Source organism: Lycium barbarum, chromosome 1 (genome assembly GCF_019175385.1).
Source record: "Lycium barbarum isolate Lr01 chromosome 1, ASM1917538v2, whole genome shotgun sequence".
NCBI classification, from domain to species: Eukaryota; Viridiplantae; Streptophyta; class Magnoliopsida; order Solanales; family Solanaceae; genus Lycium; species Lycium barbarum.
Genome location: NC_083337.1, coordinates 169,726,736 through 169,743,953, shown reverse-complemented (window position 1 = coordinate 169,743,953; position 17,218 = coordinate 169,726,736). Strand labels below are relative to the sequence as shown.

Sequence of the window (17,218 nt, the reverse complement as noted above, 5' to 3'; positions counted from 1 at the left end):
GCAGGGAGCAGGCGTGGGGGACAAGGGTGAGTGGAGGAGAGCGGGGGGAGCAGATGAAAGAGAGAGGTGAGGGAGGCAGCTGAAGGAGAAAGAGGGAGGAAAAAGAAAGGGATTAGGGATTAGGTTTTAGGAAAAAAAAGTGGGTTGGGTCGGGTATAAAGGGTAATGGGCTGGATCGGGTAGAGGTAATGGATGTAGGAATTGGGCTGGTCCGTTGGGTAGTGAAATGGATAATGGGCTAATAATTTGGCTGAAAATTGTTGATTCTTCCCCCTCTATTTAATTATTTTTGGGCTTCTAATTTAACAACTAGTACAATATATACTATGTGAAGGCAATTAATAATTAATGTGTAGAAAAATAAGGATTTAACAAAGTGTTGTCTTGTAATTAATTTAACGAGTCCAAACCCGAAAATGATTTGTGATAAAGTAATGCTCGTAATGTTGAAAATAAAAGTAACGATATTAATAGTAGTAGCAATAAAATAAAATAGTGAAAATAAAGTGTTTAGCTCGTCAGTAAATTTAGAAACCCGAGTAAATAAAATTAAATAAAGGAGGGACAAAATTGGGTGTCAACAACGCACTATAGCGCAGTAATTTACTGCGCTATAGCATGTCCGTGTAGACATTATAGCGCAGTAATTTACTGCGCTATAGCAGTTAACGGCTCCGTCTCCGTTAGTGCTATAGCGCAGTAAAATACTGCGCTATAGGTAGTTTTGTAACTTTTTTTTTATTGGGGTATTTTGGTTCAAAATGTTTTTTCTAGGGGTATTATAATTCCGGACTCTTTTTTTAACACCAAATCAAATCACTAGTTGAATTTTTTTCTCGATTTATCGATTTGATGCGGTTTGTCGGTTTACTTTGTACACCCCTACTCCCAATCAACCTCTTCTGAAGTGTCCCCTACTATCAATTTTCGTGCACTCAGCTGATCACAGTTACACTGAATGAAAGGCCTTAAATTCAATCTGATCTGTACTGTCCTGTCAGCAGCTGTCTAGCACTTGCTCTGTGCTCTATTGCTAGAATTTTGTTAACTAAATTAAGAACTACTACTCCTACCATTCATTTATTACGAAGTAGAACCAGAATTAAGTGATTATCTAATAGCCTTCACTATTGTGAATGAAGTTGCAACATTCATCTGAATCTACCCTGAATGTTATAATGCTGAAACTTGCACTAGTCACTGAAATTGGACTGAGAGCATTGCCCATTACTAGTCCACTTAAATGCAAATCAGTCAAAACAACAAGGTTTTCAAGCCTTCCATTGAGAAGAAAAGAGAGAAGTCTTTCAGTTGATCAGTCTGCAGGGGATTGAAAATAAATGCAAGAGTGTCGCACCTGAGATTTGTACTTACAACGTAGAACAATTTTTAAGTCACTTTTCTGTTACGCTAAATTTTTTATATTTTACTTTGTTTGCATAGCATAATTTTCCAATGAAGCGAATTATTTGAACCCCTTCAATCAACATATATAGCTCTGCTCCGGGTGTGAGTCTGGGAGCTGCGCTAGACCCAAGGGAGGGCAAAACTAAGCTTTTTAAATTGTATATGAAGCGTTGTACCCTCTTGACATGGTACAATGACTAAAGGGGTTCGAACGTTTCTTTACGCGACAGCTTCAAATTCAAATGTGACATTTTTTACTTTCTTTTGTATAAATTTCTAACTTTGACGTTAAGGATTGAGTCTATGATCTTGTTCGGTTGATCAACTCATTGAACCCACTCTAAAACCTTCTGCTCGATAAAGTATTAACCAACATAATGTCTATGGTAGCTGCATGGATGAACGGCTTAACTTGAAGCACGTATAGCATAAAATCCTAACCCAATCCTTACAAAGGCAACTTGTTGAAAAAAATCTAGTTCTAATGCTAAGTTGGCCCCTGTTTTACTCACTTTAACGCTTTTGGGAGGCCGCCCATTTAATACAATCCAACCTACCAAGAATACTAATCCATAGTCCCCTTTCCTATATAAATAAATGCCTCATCACTTTACCATTTATACTACCAAACATACATAGATCAAGAAAAGAGTAGTACCCTTTCTAGCTAGCTACTAATATTACTAGTTCAATATGTCTAGTCCATTTTTTGGCAGTACTAGTATTTTCCTAGTAGTGCTTATTGGAACATTTGTAATTTGTACTGAGGGTGCTCCTCGAGCTTTTTTTGTATTTGGTGACTCCCTTGTTGACAATGGCAACAACAATTATTTACTAACTTCAGCAAGGGCTGATTCTCCACCTTATGGGATTGATTATCCTACTCATCGTCCTACTGGCCGTTTTTCCAATGGCTTCAACATACCTGATCTTATAAGTAAGAGTTATAACTATTTTTCCATCTCTCTTTCCATCTATCAGAGGTGGATCTAGAGTTGGTTCAATATTGAGTTTATCTGAACCAATTGTTTTCGTTTCGGATCATAAGTATGGATACAAAGAAAAAATTAGGATTATTTGCACTATTTGGCCTTTTTTTGATCTACTCTTAAATTTAGCACGTTGGGTAATGAGGATATCATTTAAATAGGGGCCTCAACAAAGGTCACTTGTGCATATGTCCCAAAATTTTGTGCTTATATGTAAAGATTAGGCTTATTTTTGAATTCATTGACTTTAAATCTTATAGTTGCCTTGATAAGGAACTTAAGCGGTAACATTCACAAATAGTCATTTTTCAGCTCTTTAATAGAAAAAATCATTGTCGTGGAATTTAAAATTCAATGACAGTGACTAATTTTCAAAGACAGGATCAAAAAGTGATCAGTAAATGTTATTTCCATAACTTAAATCATTTGAATCTTGTTTAATTTCCGGTTAATGACAATGTATATGGACAGGCCAAGAGCTTGGTGCTGAGCCAACATTGCCTTACTTGGACCCTGAGCTTACTGGAGATAAGTTGCTCGTTGGAGCAAATTTTGCTTCTGCTGGAATTGGAATTCTTAACGATACTGGAATTCAGTTTGTAAGTATAATTTTTTTGCGTTTACTTCTTTACATCTTTTTGTGGACTTAAGAAGTGTAAATATTTTGCGGGATCAATGGATTTTAGCCCATTATAGTAGAAGTAGTTTAGATTGTTCAGTTACCGTTTCTATCAGGTTATTGCTAATTATATGCTTATAACAAGGACTTATCTGCAATTTTACCTTGTCAAATTAATTTTTTGTACATATATACTCACTGGTTGGAGTAACTAGTGAATTTGGTTTTGCTTAAATTTCTATATTGACAGCACTGTAAAGATCTTTTACATTATCATTCTAGTTTAACATGAGATAGCAAGTAAGTCATTTTTTTTATTAAATTACCTTATAAGTAGTCCATTACGTAAGTACATGATCCATGTATAAAACTTGAATTATATTGTTGTTGTTTTGTGGTAGGCAAACATAATAAGAATATCACAGCAAATACAGAACTTCCAGCAATACCAGGCACGAGTGAGTGCTCTTATAGGAGAAGAACAAACAGAGCGGCTAGTTAACGGAGCACTTGTTCTCATTACTTTGGGAGGCAATGACTATGTCAACAACTATTTTCTCACACCAGTTACTGTAAGACGACTTCAGTACAATCTTCAAGATTTCTCTGTTTATATCATCTCCGAGTACCGCAAGATCTTGAGGGTAATGTATACATCTCTTGTTCTCCATAATTGCAGGTGTAGTCAGTGTAGAAGTTGTCAAGAAGAAAAAAAAAATCAAGTGTTTTATTAGTCATTGGGAAACGACGTCCTTAGATTAAATTAAAAGCTTAAGTTATATTCGTTGTCAATGTAAAATTTACATTATCAATTGTCACCTAAAGGATATCTACAGGTAGGTCTCCTTAAAATATGAAATTTGTAATCTTGAAAATAAAACATGTTTCTTGCTATTACAGTAAAAATAACCCGATGATGTAAAAAAAATTTACACTTGTCGTGTATATAACTTAATTGTTAAATTAATGTAGACTCAAGCAAGATTTAAGAACTTGTCTACAAAACTAAATTTGTTTGTTGACTTGTTCAGCAGGTTTAGTTTATAAACGACTGATCAAATTATTAGGTCAAAACCACTCAAAATGCAACCCAAAACTATATATTCAAAACTAGGAATGATTATGTTGGAGAGGTTATGTTACGATCATTTATTTGACTCATCTTGATCCGACTCATTTGACCTAAGCAAACTTTGGACGGATTAGATCACGTCCTGCTTTAATTAACCTAATCAAGTTTGATCTAATATGCTTACTTGCCACCTCTATGTACCTACAAAATAAAGCTTGTTATAAGCTTTGAGTAACAGCTAGAATTAAATATATGGAATTGTTTGCAGAGGCTGTATGATTTGGGAGCTAGAAGAGTTTTGGTGACAGGGTCTGGTCCATTAGGTTGTGTGCCATCTAGTCTAGCCGCAAGGAGCACTAATGGGGAATGTGCTGAGGAGCCTCAAAGAGCCTCAGCTATTTTCAACCCTCTCCTTGTCCAAATGATTCAAGGTCTCAATCAAGAACTTGGCTCTGATGTCTTTGTAGCCGCAAATGCTGTGGAGATGCAAAACGACTTCATCAAAAATCCCCAAGCTTTTGGTATGAAATCTCTTTTAGTAATTGTTTCTACAATTAAGTTTAAGTGTCTGCACCCACGGTATCTTGTATCCATTTTGAGGCCCGATAATTTTCATTTTGTGCCGGAAAGTTCCGCTTTATGGGGCTCTTTATCAAAGACGATTTCAATTTCTAAAAGTTTTGATCCCTAAATCTCTGGTTTTAGGATGGGTACTTCCCACACCACCAGAGCCTTTGACGATAATAATATTTTGTTAGATGTAATAACTACGAAATTGTTACTTGGAAAATAGAGTAAACAACATACTATAGCATATTAAACTACATTGCTAATTTAAAAAAAAAACACATCGTCAGTTTATAATACAATTTTAATCATATATACATGACTGTATAAAATATTCTTATATTATTAGTGTATTTCAACATGTTTTAATTGGTTAATTACCTATAGTCTAACTTGTTATAGACGATTATCCGAAGTTTTGTTTTGTGACCTGATAGTCTTTTTTTTTTTTTTTTTTTTAATGATGTCAGTGTGAAGAAGTTAACTAACTCTTGTTACAGACGATTACCAGAACTTATTTTTTGTTATAAACTACAATAGAGTGTAAAAAAGTTCTTTACAATGTCTTTGTATACGAGTTAAACTCTTTCAATTTAGCTTCAAATGAATGAAGGGAGTACCATTACTTTAACTAAATTGACTAACCAATAAACTTTATGTCAAAATTAATTAACAGGTTTTGTTACATCAAAGATAGCATGTTGTGGACAAGGGCCATATAATGGAGTTGGCATTTGCACAGCTGTTTCAAATCTATGCCCAAACAGAGATATATATGCATTTTGGGATCCTTTCCATCCATCAGAACGTGCCAATAAACTCATTGTCCAAACAATTTTTACTGGTTCCGACAAGTACATGACACCAATGAACTTGAGCACCATTATGGCTATCGACTCTCTGTAGTTCCAATTATATACTACTCATCTTTTTTGAGGTTGTTCTTTCAATTTTATGTTTTAAAGTTGCTAGCTAGTTAAATGCAACTGTATTATATTTATTACTGTAATTTTGTTATATAATGAAATATATATATATATCAGTGTTTTAAAAGGCGGGGGCGCAAGGCGAGGTGTTTTACGTCTACCTTAGTGAGGCGTACAGGGCGTAAGCCTCATGGGACTTTAATTTTAGTATTTCATAAATGGGTATAATTATAATAAATACTTTTAAATAGGTAAAATAGCATTATAATTTAGAGAAAACTATAAATATATGCTCCATCCTTTTCAAGTTTGCATTTGTTCATTTGGAATCTGGGTTCTTTTACTTCATACCGAAGAAAGTCACCATTGATATCGACACATCTGAGATGGCCAAATGCTCGGGAGTTCCTCTATTCAATCCTTTTCCTTCTTATTGTTGCTGGATATCTCGTTCGTACACATCTTTTCTTTGTTTCCCGAGCCTAAACTATAAATATATGCTCCATCCCCACAAAAAAACTAATTAGAACAATCTATTATACGCTACTTATAAGCACAAGTGACTCGCTGACTGCTCGTTACTTTTTTGAGATAGTAGAAGACAATATAAATAATTGGAAAAGAACATATATTAGACATTCTAGCAATAAAAAAAGGTCGTGACTTTTAAATTTAATGTTTCGGTTCCTTTTTAAAATATTTGAGTAATTACTAGTTGACTTTTGAGAATTTGGGCATTATATTGAGGACTTATTTAACAAATTTTGTTTAAATTTGAAGAAGTTTTCTGGGCTTACACCCCAACACGCCCCAACAAAAAAACTCACCCCAAACGCCCAGACATACTCCCCAAATTGTTGGGCGTATTCCTTTTGACACTTTCGCCTCGAACCATCACCCCAGGGCATTTTTGATACGCCCCGCCCTGAGGCTCGCCCCGAAAAGGCCTTTTAAAACACTGATATATATGATGAGTGATAAAAGGGATATGTGATGTGTTTTTGTCTAATTTCTTTGATATGGGATGTTGATGTCATTTGACACTATCGTATTTGATGTTGTAAATCCTACGGAAGAAAATTCTCGTAGCTTGAGGCATGTTAAAGAAGTGTAATATTACATTAGCAAAGACGTATTCTTTAGAATTCAACAGGCTCATCTAGTATAAATTTCAAGTAGAAACTATAAAAATTATAGTAAAAACTCAGCGAATGAAAGAAGAATATTTATGTTATATTATGTATCTCACAAATTAAAAGAAAAAATAAGGTGTATCTTCACATGACAAATGAACATGTATCTATAGGTAAGGCAATATAAGAATATTTTAATGACCAAATAATGATCATTTTGGGCTAACGGCTAGAATAAAATTAAGAACCCGTTATATGAAATACAACAACAACAACATATCTAGTGTATAAAAAATAGAGTCTGGGAAGGGAAGGGAAGGGTAGGATGGACGCAAACCTTATTCCTACCTTTGTGAGGTAGGGAGATTGTTTCCGATATACCCTCAAAAACCTATTTTATGAAATAAAAAGTCATAATCAATGTTCAAGAGAGTCATAATCTAAATACTTTTAGTAAGCATGAATAATATATATATATATATATATATATATATTATTGAGATATCACATTCACTATTTCCAACATTACCTGTTGTGCCACTTTTCTCAAATACTTGCTATATATATTTATATATATATTTATATATATATATATATTATTGAGATATCACATTCACTATTTCCAACATTACCTGTTGTGCCACTTTTCTCAAATACTTGCTTCCTGCCATTCAATTCAAACATTGCTTCTACTAGGCCATCCACTTCCTCATTTTTTTTCCCGAGTTCAAACGTTCAACATGATTTTCTCAGACATCCTACATGATTTTCTCAAGCGTCCTGATATATTTTTACTTGTTTATATATTGTGGGTTTGTAGTATGATTAGTTCATCGAAATAAAAGTCCTTTCACTTTCAAGTTTATTTTTCACTTTAAAGTTTATTTTTTACTGTTTTCATCAAATCTAACGAATAAAGGATGTTAAATATTTGACAGAGACTAAATGGACCAAAAGGTCCAAAACTCATACTTAAGGGACTATGTTGAACCCACCTTAAAAAATTAGGATATCGTTTTCTCATGTTTTAGAAGCGAAAATTCAGACAGTGAAGTGTCCAACCTAGAAATAATATCAAGAACTTGAAGAAGGTGAAAGACTTGACAGAGATGCCCCAAGTCAAATCCTATTGAAAAAAAAATAAAAAAATCTTTTAATTCACTTCGAATCTTGTTTTTTCATAGCCCTTTTTCCTTTCCCTGTTAAATTCTTGCTATTTTTTTAATTATTTGTTGCACATATTCACATTTGTATATGAAATTTTGCAACCCCACTTGTAAAAATCGCAGCTTTATTGGGTATTAATCTTGGGGTTGTGAAAACATGTGGGAAGTTGAAGTTCCATCGTTAATCACCTTATGTATATACTCAATCAGAGATGAACTCATTCGAGGTAAACTGTTTTCCTGTTTATGGAAATACTCCCTCTGTCCCAATTTAGCTTTTCGCATTCCGAGATTCAAACTGCATTAATTTTGACCAACATTTTAATATATATTTTTTCACCAAATTGATATGAGAAACGTTGCAACTTATAGTACTTTTTAAGTAGTTTTCAAATATATAAATTTTAATCTTAAAATGTTGAGCTAATCTAATCCAATTTAGCTTCAAAGTTTAGTCAAATTGACTTTGAAAAGTATCATATAAATTGGGACAGAGGGAGTACCTATTTTTAGATGGTGGGAACTATACTCAGCTATTGCTTAGCAATATTTTTTTTTTTTTTTTTTTTTTCAGGAAATGATGATCTTTCATCAGTATTATATCAACTTCCCACAGAGTTGTTCGACCAATTGTTGCGACAGCTACCTCCATTGGCGTTGCACAAGTTACAAGAAAGGTTTTTTTTAAGCTCAAAACTCTATCATAGATTCAGAATTTGAAGTTTATTGGTTTTTACAGTAATCAAAAATCACTTTATAATATTAACTGGGTTCACAATCAAATATTTATAAATATATACTATGTTCCGTGAACCCGTAGGTAAAGCTTTGGATCCGCCACTGACTATATACGCCTCTTTAGTAAACAATTTTTATCCTAACATCTTTCCATGTTTTGTTGGGATCAGTTTGCCTCGAGCCTCCTCCCTTATCATTGAAACAGCAGTGTGAGCTTACATTGGATGCAAAATTTGTATAGGTGGAGTTTAGTAGAGAATCCCTATATTCTTTTTGATGACCGTCGTATCCTGCCAGCGTGTGCGTACCTTGACTAAAGGTACTGGCTACCTCCCACCAGTATAGGTATCGAGCAACTCTGTCCGCCAAGGTTTGGACAGATGGGAAGAGATCACCTAGTATTTGTTTGCCTCCGCTGGTATTTGAACCTGAGACATTATGGTTCTCAACCCACTTCGTTAAACTATAGGAACTTTGAGAATTGTGAGAATTGCTATATTTGGAGAACCCCTTGTTTGTTTTTAATTAAGATATAATTGAGTATTGGATTATAACTGGCTCAAAAGGAGCTGAATGGATATTGAGAATTCATACTGTTGATCGACTAGTTTGGGATTGATCACATTGTAAAGCTTTATATAAAACAGCCATGACTTAATTATCCTCATTGTACATCCAAAAGCATGAATATAAATACTCATCTAAACATTGTCAGAGACTACTACTGCTAATACTACTAGTAGTTTGTCACAATCAGAATACAAGCATTACTCTTGTTATATAGTGTCGTCCACCTAACACATCTGGCCATAGTTTATCTGGAACTCGATACCAGCAGCTATTTGGTGGTGAACTTGGAAAGAAAGAAAAGAAATGCAAGAATTGTTAGAGGAAAAAAGACTCTGTAATACATGGCTTCATTTAATTTTGTAAAACCATGATAAACTTTTTGAGCTTTTTGCACAATGTGTAGTAGCTTTCCTGTACACACTGTCCAACATACTCTTATTGTTGGTAAATAATTTAACTATCTTCTACTGGTAAAAATAAACAAATAAATCTGACCACATTTATTTCAAAGGCTGATCATCTTGATTAAGTTACAGACGAAAAAGATTATATCTGCTTATCAGCAGTATGTGTAATTTGCATCTTGATTCCATGTCTGTTCTCAGAGATCGATTATCTGTTTTAATCTACTGAAAGTTCATTTGTAACTATTGCTAAACTAAAAGGACATGAATAATGGTGTATAGTTTGAAAATTTTGGTGTATCGACTGTTTGAGAAAGTGGTTTGGAACTTAGAGTGATGAAGCTAGTTAACAGTGAATTGATCAACATTGTAAGAGAGTCAAATTTATAACTGATACTGATGTTATTTAGGTTTTTTCACATGGACCTTTATGTAGTGGCACAAGTGCTTAATAGTGGCTGAACTTTAACCAGAATCTTGTGTTGCAGGAAATCTGATATCTTGGATGATTATGAGCTTTTGACTGACGGTGTTGATAATCACAGAAAGCGTAAAAGGTCTGCATTTGTAGTTTCATTTAGGAAATTGAGTGAGTTTTCTGCATTTGTAGATGATTTTCGTTTGAATGGAACTTAGAATATGTTCCCGCAGATATCTGAATTTTGAGGAAGAGTGGAAAAAACTGTATGAAGAACGGTGGCCTGCTCTTGGTCGGAGGAGTAAGAATTTCAAGAGTAAGTCATTTGCCAGGTCAGCAAAAGCGAAAGAAGTAGAGTGTGAATCCGCAGATGACTGGCAACAGATGTACTGGGAAGCACATTTGCAGAAGTACGAACATCAAATGATCTACTTATTGGTGGTTACCCCTATTTTATACGGCTTCAGTTCACCTGTCATTTTAAAATTCCACATTTTCTAAGGAACAGTTGCCTGGATACAGTAGCAGAGATAGCTTTATTCCCATCTTTTCATGGTCCGATTGGTGACTTAGAAGTTCAAGGTAAGAAATTCATGTTAATTGATGTCTCTTATCATCAGTTGCACCACCTTCTGGCAAGTCAATTTATGGCTGCTATGCCTTCCTTCTTTATGCATCCTCTTTTAGATGCTGTCTTGGGTTATAACCAAAGTTTTCTATTAAACATTCAAATACTCTTGTGGGGTTAACTTTCCGTTCTTCCTTACCTCTTTTCTATTTGGGTAAGGAATATTTTATACACACTATGCGAAAGCTAAGTTTTGGACAAAGGGTTTAAAAAGGATTTTGAAGGAGGTTGAATCTTTCCAGATGCCTTTATTTTGTATGATTTTTTTTTTTTATCACAAGTGGTATTTGTATGCAGAAGTCTTTTGCTGGTCTGGAAAATTTATACTGCAAGAAAGTTCTAAAAAAATGCCCTGAACTAGTCACGTGATTTAGTTGATACAGGCTTTTTTTGTTTGTGCAGGATCAATCCTAAACTATATTGATCGTAAGGGAGACATCAATCGATTCACCTGTGACCATTCCAAGTTCGCTTATCACTGCCAACAATTTGGATCGTATGCCAGGTGTAGTTTTACAGATTCTTAAATCTGCAGGTTTTAGCTATTCGGAGGACAATGAGCCTCATGACAGAAATATCTTTAAATACCATATGCAAATAAATGTTCCTATATTACGGGTCATCGTCTTGAATACTGCATTTGTGAAGTATCATTGAAGGTTGGAACTGGGGTTCTCTAGGGGTGTGCAGAGAATAAGTGATTGTTTTTTAACATTGAAAGTATAAATTTGGAGCCTTCATGTGTATGCAGATCCTTCATTGTTGCATATGATTTGTGCATCATGCTAAATATTGTGTTTCAACTACCCTTCTTTATGTTCTCAAACTTAGCTCCTGTTGAATTATATTTGTTTTGATTGCAGACACCTGAGACTGCCAAATGTTCTGTGTGTGGAAGAAACTTGTGTAAGTTGTACATACTGTGCACTACATGTTCTCTATTTCAAATTGAATGTCCAATTTGACTTTCTTATATCAAGCAGGACATTTTAAATTGAAATCACATATAGACGTTTAACTTCTTGATGCAGAAAGAAAAAGCTTCCAACTGATAATACTTGTGTGAAATTTCGATTTCTAATTTTGTCATCAAATAGAAAAAGAATAATGTGAAAAGTAGGTTAGAAAATGCGCGTTTAATGGATATTCAGGCATTACATTAAATATGCAGAGAAGAGAATATTTGATTTATTGACCTATAAGACTTTCTTTAGTTTGTCTATATAATTACCTTATATTTCTTTCTTGCAGCTTTCACTTAGAAATGCAAGGTTGGAGAGTTTGGAATTACAGTGGATTAAGTCTGATGAGCATGTAAGTTTAGTTCTTTTGTATATGTGCTGTACATCTTAGCTTTCAGGAAAAAGCAAAATGCACCAGTAACAAAACTAAGAAGAGGAAAGATTAACCCCTAAGTTCAATATCCTTTGCTTTGAAACCAATCCACGCTCAGCACCCCACCCCCAATCCCCGTACAAAAAATGCACCAAAAAGATCGACTGTTCAGAAGGATATAAATTAGCATTCTGATAGTAGAGGAACATTTTGGTGTATCTTGCAACTTCATTTTCTTATTTTGCTTTACTATATTGAGTTATAAAAGAAGTGGATCCTTAATAAATGCTCAGTCCTGAAGCTCTGTAAAACTGTTCTCCCCGTCAGGATTGATCTTTGACTATAATATCAGATTCATGATAGAGTTGTGTTTGTTCCTTAAGATTTTATGCCATGTTGTCTCAAGTGCTTGTTCAATTTCCCTTTGGCATCTGTAGTAAACAGGAAAATTAAAACATTTCTTTGTTTTGAATTCTTATATCTTCTGGAGTAGAACTTGTTATGCTGAAGAGTTAACTGTTACATTTCTTACAGGTCGAGGGGTTATGCAAACTCATCAACCAGAACTATGGATCCCTAAAGTCGATTAAATTCATGCATTGCAAGTTTACGATGGCTTCTCTTAATGCAATTTGTGACTTGCTATGCATGCATTGTCCTCAAGCACATGGATTGCAACATTTCTCAATCAAGACATCAAGCCTCCTAGAGACCCCTTCATTGCCTGCTGGACTGATATATTTGCTATCATCAGGGAGGTATGGAGGATTTCACTGCAGTTTCCATCAGCTCCTTTATTCTAACTGTTCTATGCTTTATTATACTCATAATTGGCAGTTATTTACTTCAAAGTATTTTTAACAATTAAGTTGTTTAATGTGATGTGTATCTTCATATTTATGCTATCATAAAACAAGATGCCATGTGAGTTCATTAGTGGAATTCCCTCTTATGGCAGTATTGCTGCTTGTGGATCTGTCTGCTTATGAAGTTTAAACTGCAATGGTACTAGTGACAGTAATATCACAGATAGTGATATTTTTTGGAGTTTTCTGGTTGGAAGAAATTGCAATTTTGTTAAAATGCTCAATCTTACTAGTGCGTGCGACGACAGTGTTTTAGTGGACTGCAGATCCCCTATATACTTTTTTTTTTTCAAAAAAATTAGGTATTATACTTTTTTCTTGCTCAATATATTTTCCTGGGTGATTCCGGGAAATTGGTTAATTTTTTTAATCTGTATCTGCAATAATCTCATTTCTTTCAAGCGGAATTTGGTAACAATGTGGGATTTAGTAACTTCAGAGAGTTCACACTTCGCTCATAGTTTCTCTACAGTTGGAGACAAAATTCATGCCTGTGAATTTAGTTCCTAAATGAATAAAGATTCTATGTAAGCCTGTAATTGACGTTCATCCTAGAGATATGGAGACAGTCATGTGATAGTTATCATTTAAGTGCTTATGTATTGCAGTTTCTTGTTCATTCTGTGCATCATGGTACATACTACATACCATCTGCTGTAACCCACTAAAATGATTCCATAACATTTGTGCATCATGTTTCTGCCAGGTCCCTATCTTCATTATGCTTATCAGACAGCAATCTTCCTCAACATTTTGCGAGGATAGTTTTTGATACCCTCATTGATGCTTCATCTAGTATTACCATTCTGGACCTTTCGGAAAACAATGTGAGTAACAATATTTGCTCTGCTCTTGTTGTATTATACTGATGTAATCATCAATCGACCTATAGAAGATTTTACACTGCAGATTATGGGATGGCTTTCTCATTTTAAATGGAAGTACAGAAGTACCACAGAGCCATCAGGGACGTACAATTCATTGAAGTCATTAAAGGTGCTTAATTTAAGGTATGTTTTGACTTTTCTAGTCCTGCCTCAAAGAAGTATCCTCTCATACTGAACTGTCTTAGCATAAACAGTTCCATAGTATTTTAATCACAGCTGACCTAGTTGAGTCTGCAGGAAAGGTGTATTTGTGTTAGGGGTGTCAAATGGGCAGGTTGGGCTAGATTTGGGCAGGTCAAAATGGGCTGAGTTAATAAATGGGTGGATCATAGTTACTTGGGCTGAAATGGGTTTAAAAGCGGGTCATAACCCAACCTGCCAGTTCTTACTAAGTTTTAATTTCATTGTTTGTTCTTTTATGTAATTTTTTGAGTACCTAATAAAATTATTTTTTCTTATTATGACTATATATAACATTATCAAATTAAAAAATGTCTTTTTGAATCCCAATGGGTCAATTTTGGGCTACATATCGGCCCAATTTTTAGATGGGCTGAAATGACCTCCCCAATACTTGAACGGGTTGTTTCTTTATAGTTACCATTTTCAAAAAAAAAAAAATACTTGAATGGGTTGGGGGTCATGTTTTCATGGGCTAATTTTGCCACCCTCTAATCTGTATTGTCGTCTTTGCTGCAATAAAAGTTTACTTGTTTCTCCAACTTCAGGAACTGCAATCTACAGAGGGACGATGTGGATTGTCTCAGATATGCTCTAGTCCACATCCCTAATCTTGAGCAACTTGATCTCAGTGACAATCCTATCGAGGATGCTGGAATCAGGTTTGTTGAATTTAGCTATCTGTTTACAGTGACCAACTTGCTAAGCTTTTACAACTGCGTTTTTCTTCAGGTGTCTGATTACCTACTTCACAGAGATGTCAAATAGACGTTTCCCCCTTGTCGAATTGAAGCTAGGAAGTTGTGAGCTTACATGCTTTGGAGTTTGTGAACTTCTAGAAGTTCTTTCAGCTTTGAGAAAACCACTGAATTTTCTCTCGATTGGAGGCAATTCTCTTGGCAGGTTGTTAAAATAGATGCAATTACAAAATTACATTGAACTTTCTTCATTCTTCTCCTAAATAGATGATATTTCCCGAGGGAAAACCATATATGACCTGGAAAGTTAGTTTATCAGTTGGCCTTCTCATGCTTCCTTTGTGCTTTAATTTTGTATGAGTTAACTCTTTCACTTTATCAACTAAAGTTGGGAGACATTTTAGCCTTGTTCTGGGTTATATTGATGCCATGTTAAACTGCTTGAAATATAAGGTGAATGCTTTCATGGAAAATATGCTGCAAATCTAATCTTTTCTTTTTGTCCTAGGAGTTGTATATCAGGTCATTTCATTATTTGTGTTTTAATAGTTGTCCTTTGTTGTGAAGTTAACAACCTGTTTGACCAAGCTTCCAAAATCTGCTCATTTCGATAAGTGTTTTTTGTCAGAAGTGCTTTTGGAGAGTAGCGGTTTGTGTTTGCTAATCAATTTGAAATCACTTTCGCCGATATTATAGTAGTATTTTGTGCTTGGCCGATATTATAGTAATATTTTGTGCTTGGCCAAACATGCTATAACTCTATAATAGGATCACCAAATTCTGAGAACCTGTTGCATTTGATATCTCGCTGACTTGAAGACATCAGATCTCCTTTTAATCATTGCTAAATTACATCATCATTGCAGCAAAATATAGTCTCATTACACTATTCATACTGCCAGAAGCTCGTCTGTGCCATATTACCCCCTTTTGTTATTCTCATTTGACACTTCCAACCTTTTCCATGAAAACATTTTTTTGATATTCCGATTTCCCAACTTTTTTGTAGTGAGATAGGAACACCACTAGGGAAGTTTCTATGCGGAGGTCTTCAAGCTCTTGATATTGAAGACATTGGGCTAGGTTCTTCTGGCTTCATGAGAGCAGGCAAAGAGTTAGTCAAGGAGTCAAAGCTCCACTCCATCAACATAAGGTTAAATGGAATTTTCATTGAGCTTCTCCTTAGGGATTTTGAACTGAGAGTAACATTTTCATTAAACTTATGCAGCAAGAATCGAGGTGGAATTGAAACTGCAAGATTTTTGGCAAAGCTTTTCTCTCAAGCACCTCATCTTTCAACAGTAAACGCAAAATACAACTTTATGCCCAAAGAATCTTTGTCAATCCTTTGCTCTGCTGTAAAAGCTGCAAAAGGTACAACCTTCTAATGCTCTATTTCTTCCCTCGTTGTGCTTTTTCGCTGTTGCCAAAGTTTAAAACTGTAGTATTCAATATGCATCGCCAAGCTGGACTCAGTGAGAAAAGAAGTTCAAATATTAGTTATGTTAGTTCATTTGACTTGTTAGCTTGGAATAAATTGGCAGGAAGGATGAAATTTTGATTTATGAGTTTGAACTCAAATGTTAGTTAGAGTTGGCTGGCTGAAATTGTGGAGGGAATTGAGATGTATAAGAGCCTCATTTTCACACAAGTTAGTGGACATCCAATCACTTGTGCTCTCAACTCAGCTTGCTTAGTTTACTTTTCCTGTTTCTCTTATCTCTCTACTGCACTTTCCAGTTTTTCCGGTCGAGTTTTAGCATAACATTAAGTTTAGTGGCCTGACGTTTCTGATATTTCTTTTGAAAAAAAATTGACGGGATATGCGAGTTGACATGGATAATATTTAAATGCATGTCAAAAGCATTATTTTGTGCCTTCAATGTCACTTAATTGTGGAATTGATTGGCCTTTCTTTGCGATTGGTTAGGTAAACTGGAGCATTTGGATTTGAGGGGAAATATCTTATGTGGACAACAAACTGATCTATCTGAGCTGGCTGAATTTCAAACCAATGGATTTTCTATTTTGGAACTCTCTTATTCACCAGCTGCAAGTGAACCTTATGATGATGATCCTTAGTTGCTTCAACTGTCGGATGAAAGCTTTGAGCACGAATAATGATCTTTCTATGCCCCCAGGGCTTTGGTTCAATGGCTAAGATAGTACAGCACACTAAGTGTGGGTAGGAGCATTTCACGAGTTTCTGATCCTGTTGTGGATCATGTTTGGTATTTAAGCGGAGAAGGGTAGAGGTACACACCCCTTATCAAAAAAAAAGAAGGTAGAGGTGCACACCCATTATCAACACGAGTATTGAGGCTGAAGACAATAAATAGTGAATAAAAAAAAGAGAAGTGAAATGATATTTTTGTAACACTAAATACTGGCCATTCCCGTATATGTTGAGTTGCATATCGGAAAAGTTTTTCGCCTATACAAGTATCGCGATCTGTAACTTTTTCAGATTTTGACGTGTTAATTTTTGGTTTGAGGTGCTGAATTCTTGTTCATGGACAAAGCTGTTAGACATTGCAGTAGAAATATCCCTATTATTTTATCGTTATTTTCAAATTTGTTTACTTGCATTAGCTCAATAGATTTTACTAATCACA

At 34.9% G+C, this 17,218-nt stretch overlaps 2 protein-coding genes across 4 annotated transcripts; both read left to right on the top strand.

Annotated features, from left to right (window-relative positions):
• The first annotated feature begins 2,019 nt into the window (after positions 1-2,019).
• Positions 2,020-5,707, top strand: LOC132607568 (GDSL esterase/lipase At4g28780-like). The gene is made up of 5 exons (XM_060321597.1): positions 2,020-2,344; positions 2,868-2,995; positions 3,417-3,659; positions 4,356-4,608; positions 5,331-5,707. The coding sequence occupies exons 1-5, from the start codon at positions 2,101-2,103 to the stop codon at positions 5,558-5,560; spliced, it is 1,098 nt and encodes a 365-aa protein (XP_060177580.1). The 5' UTR covers positions 2,020-2,100; the 3' UTR covers positions 5,561-5,707.
• Positions 5,708-7,362: 1,655 nt separating this feature from the next.
• On the top strand, positions 7,363-17,106 carry LOC132607553 (uncharacterized). Of its 3 annotated transcripts, none has more exons than XR_009570302.1 (17): positions 7,363-8,106; positions 8,454-8,556; positions 10,080-10,148; positions 10,243-10,419; positions 10,512-10,591; positions 11,040-11,142; positions 11,501-11,543; positions 11,889-11,951; positions 12,507-12,730; positions 13,545-13,665; positions 13,748-13,848; positions 14,454-14,567; positions 14,638-14,808; positions 15,613-15,756; positions 15,832-15,977; positions 16,148-16,254; positions 16,534-16,673. XR_009570302.1 is itself a non-coding variant. In XM_060321574.1 (17 exons), the coding sequence occupies exons 2-17, from the start codon at positions 8,037-8,039 to the stop codon at positions 16,683-16,685; spliced, it is 1,881 nt and encodes a 626-aa protein (XP_060177557.1). In that variant the 5' UTR covers positions 7,367-7,804; positions 8,003-8,036; the 3' UTR covers positions 16,686-17,106. The 3 variants fall into 3 exon arrangements, 2 of the variants coding, with proteins under 2 accessions (XP_060177557.1, XP_060177565.1); XM_060321574.1 differs by lacking the exon at positions 16,148-16,254 and having other exon boundaries at positions 7,367-7,804; positions 8,003-8,106; positions 16,534-17,106; XM_060321582.1 differs by lacking the exon at positions 16,148-16,254 and having other exon boundaries at positions 7,369-8,106; positions 10,518-10,591; positions 16,534-17,106.
• Positions 17,107-17,218: the final 112 nt, after the last annotated feature.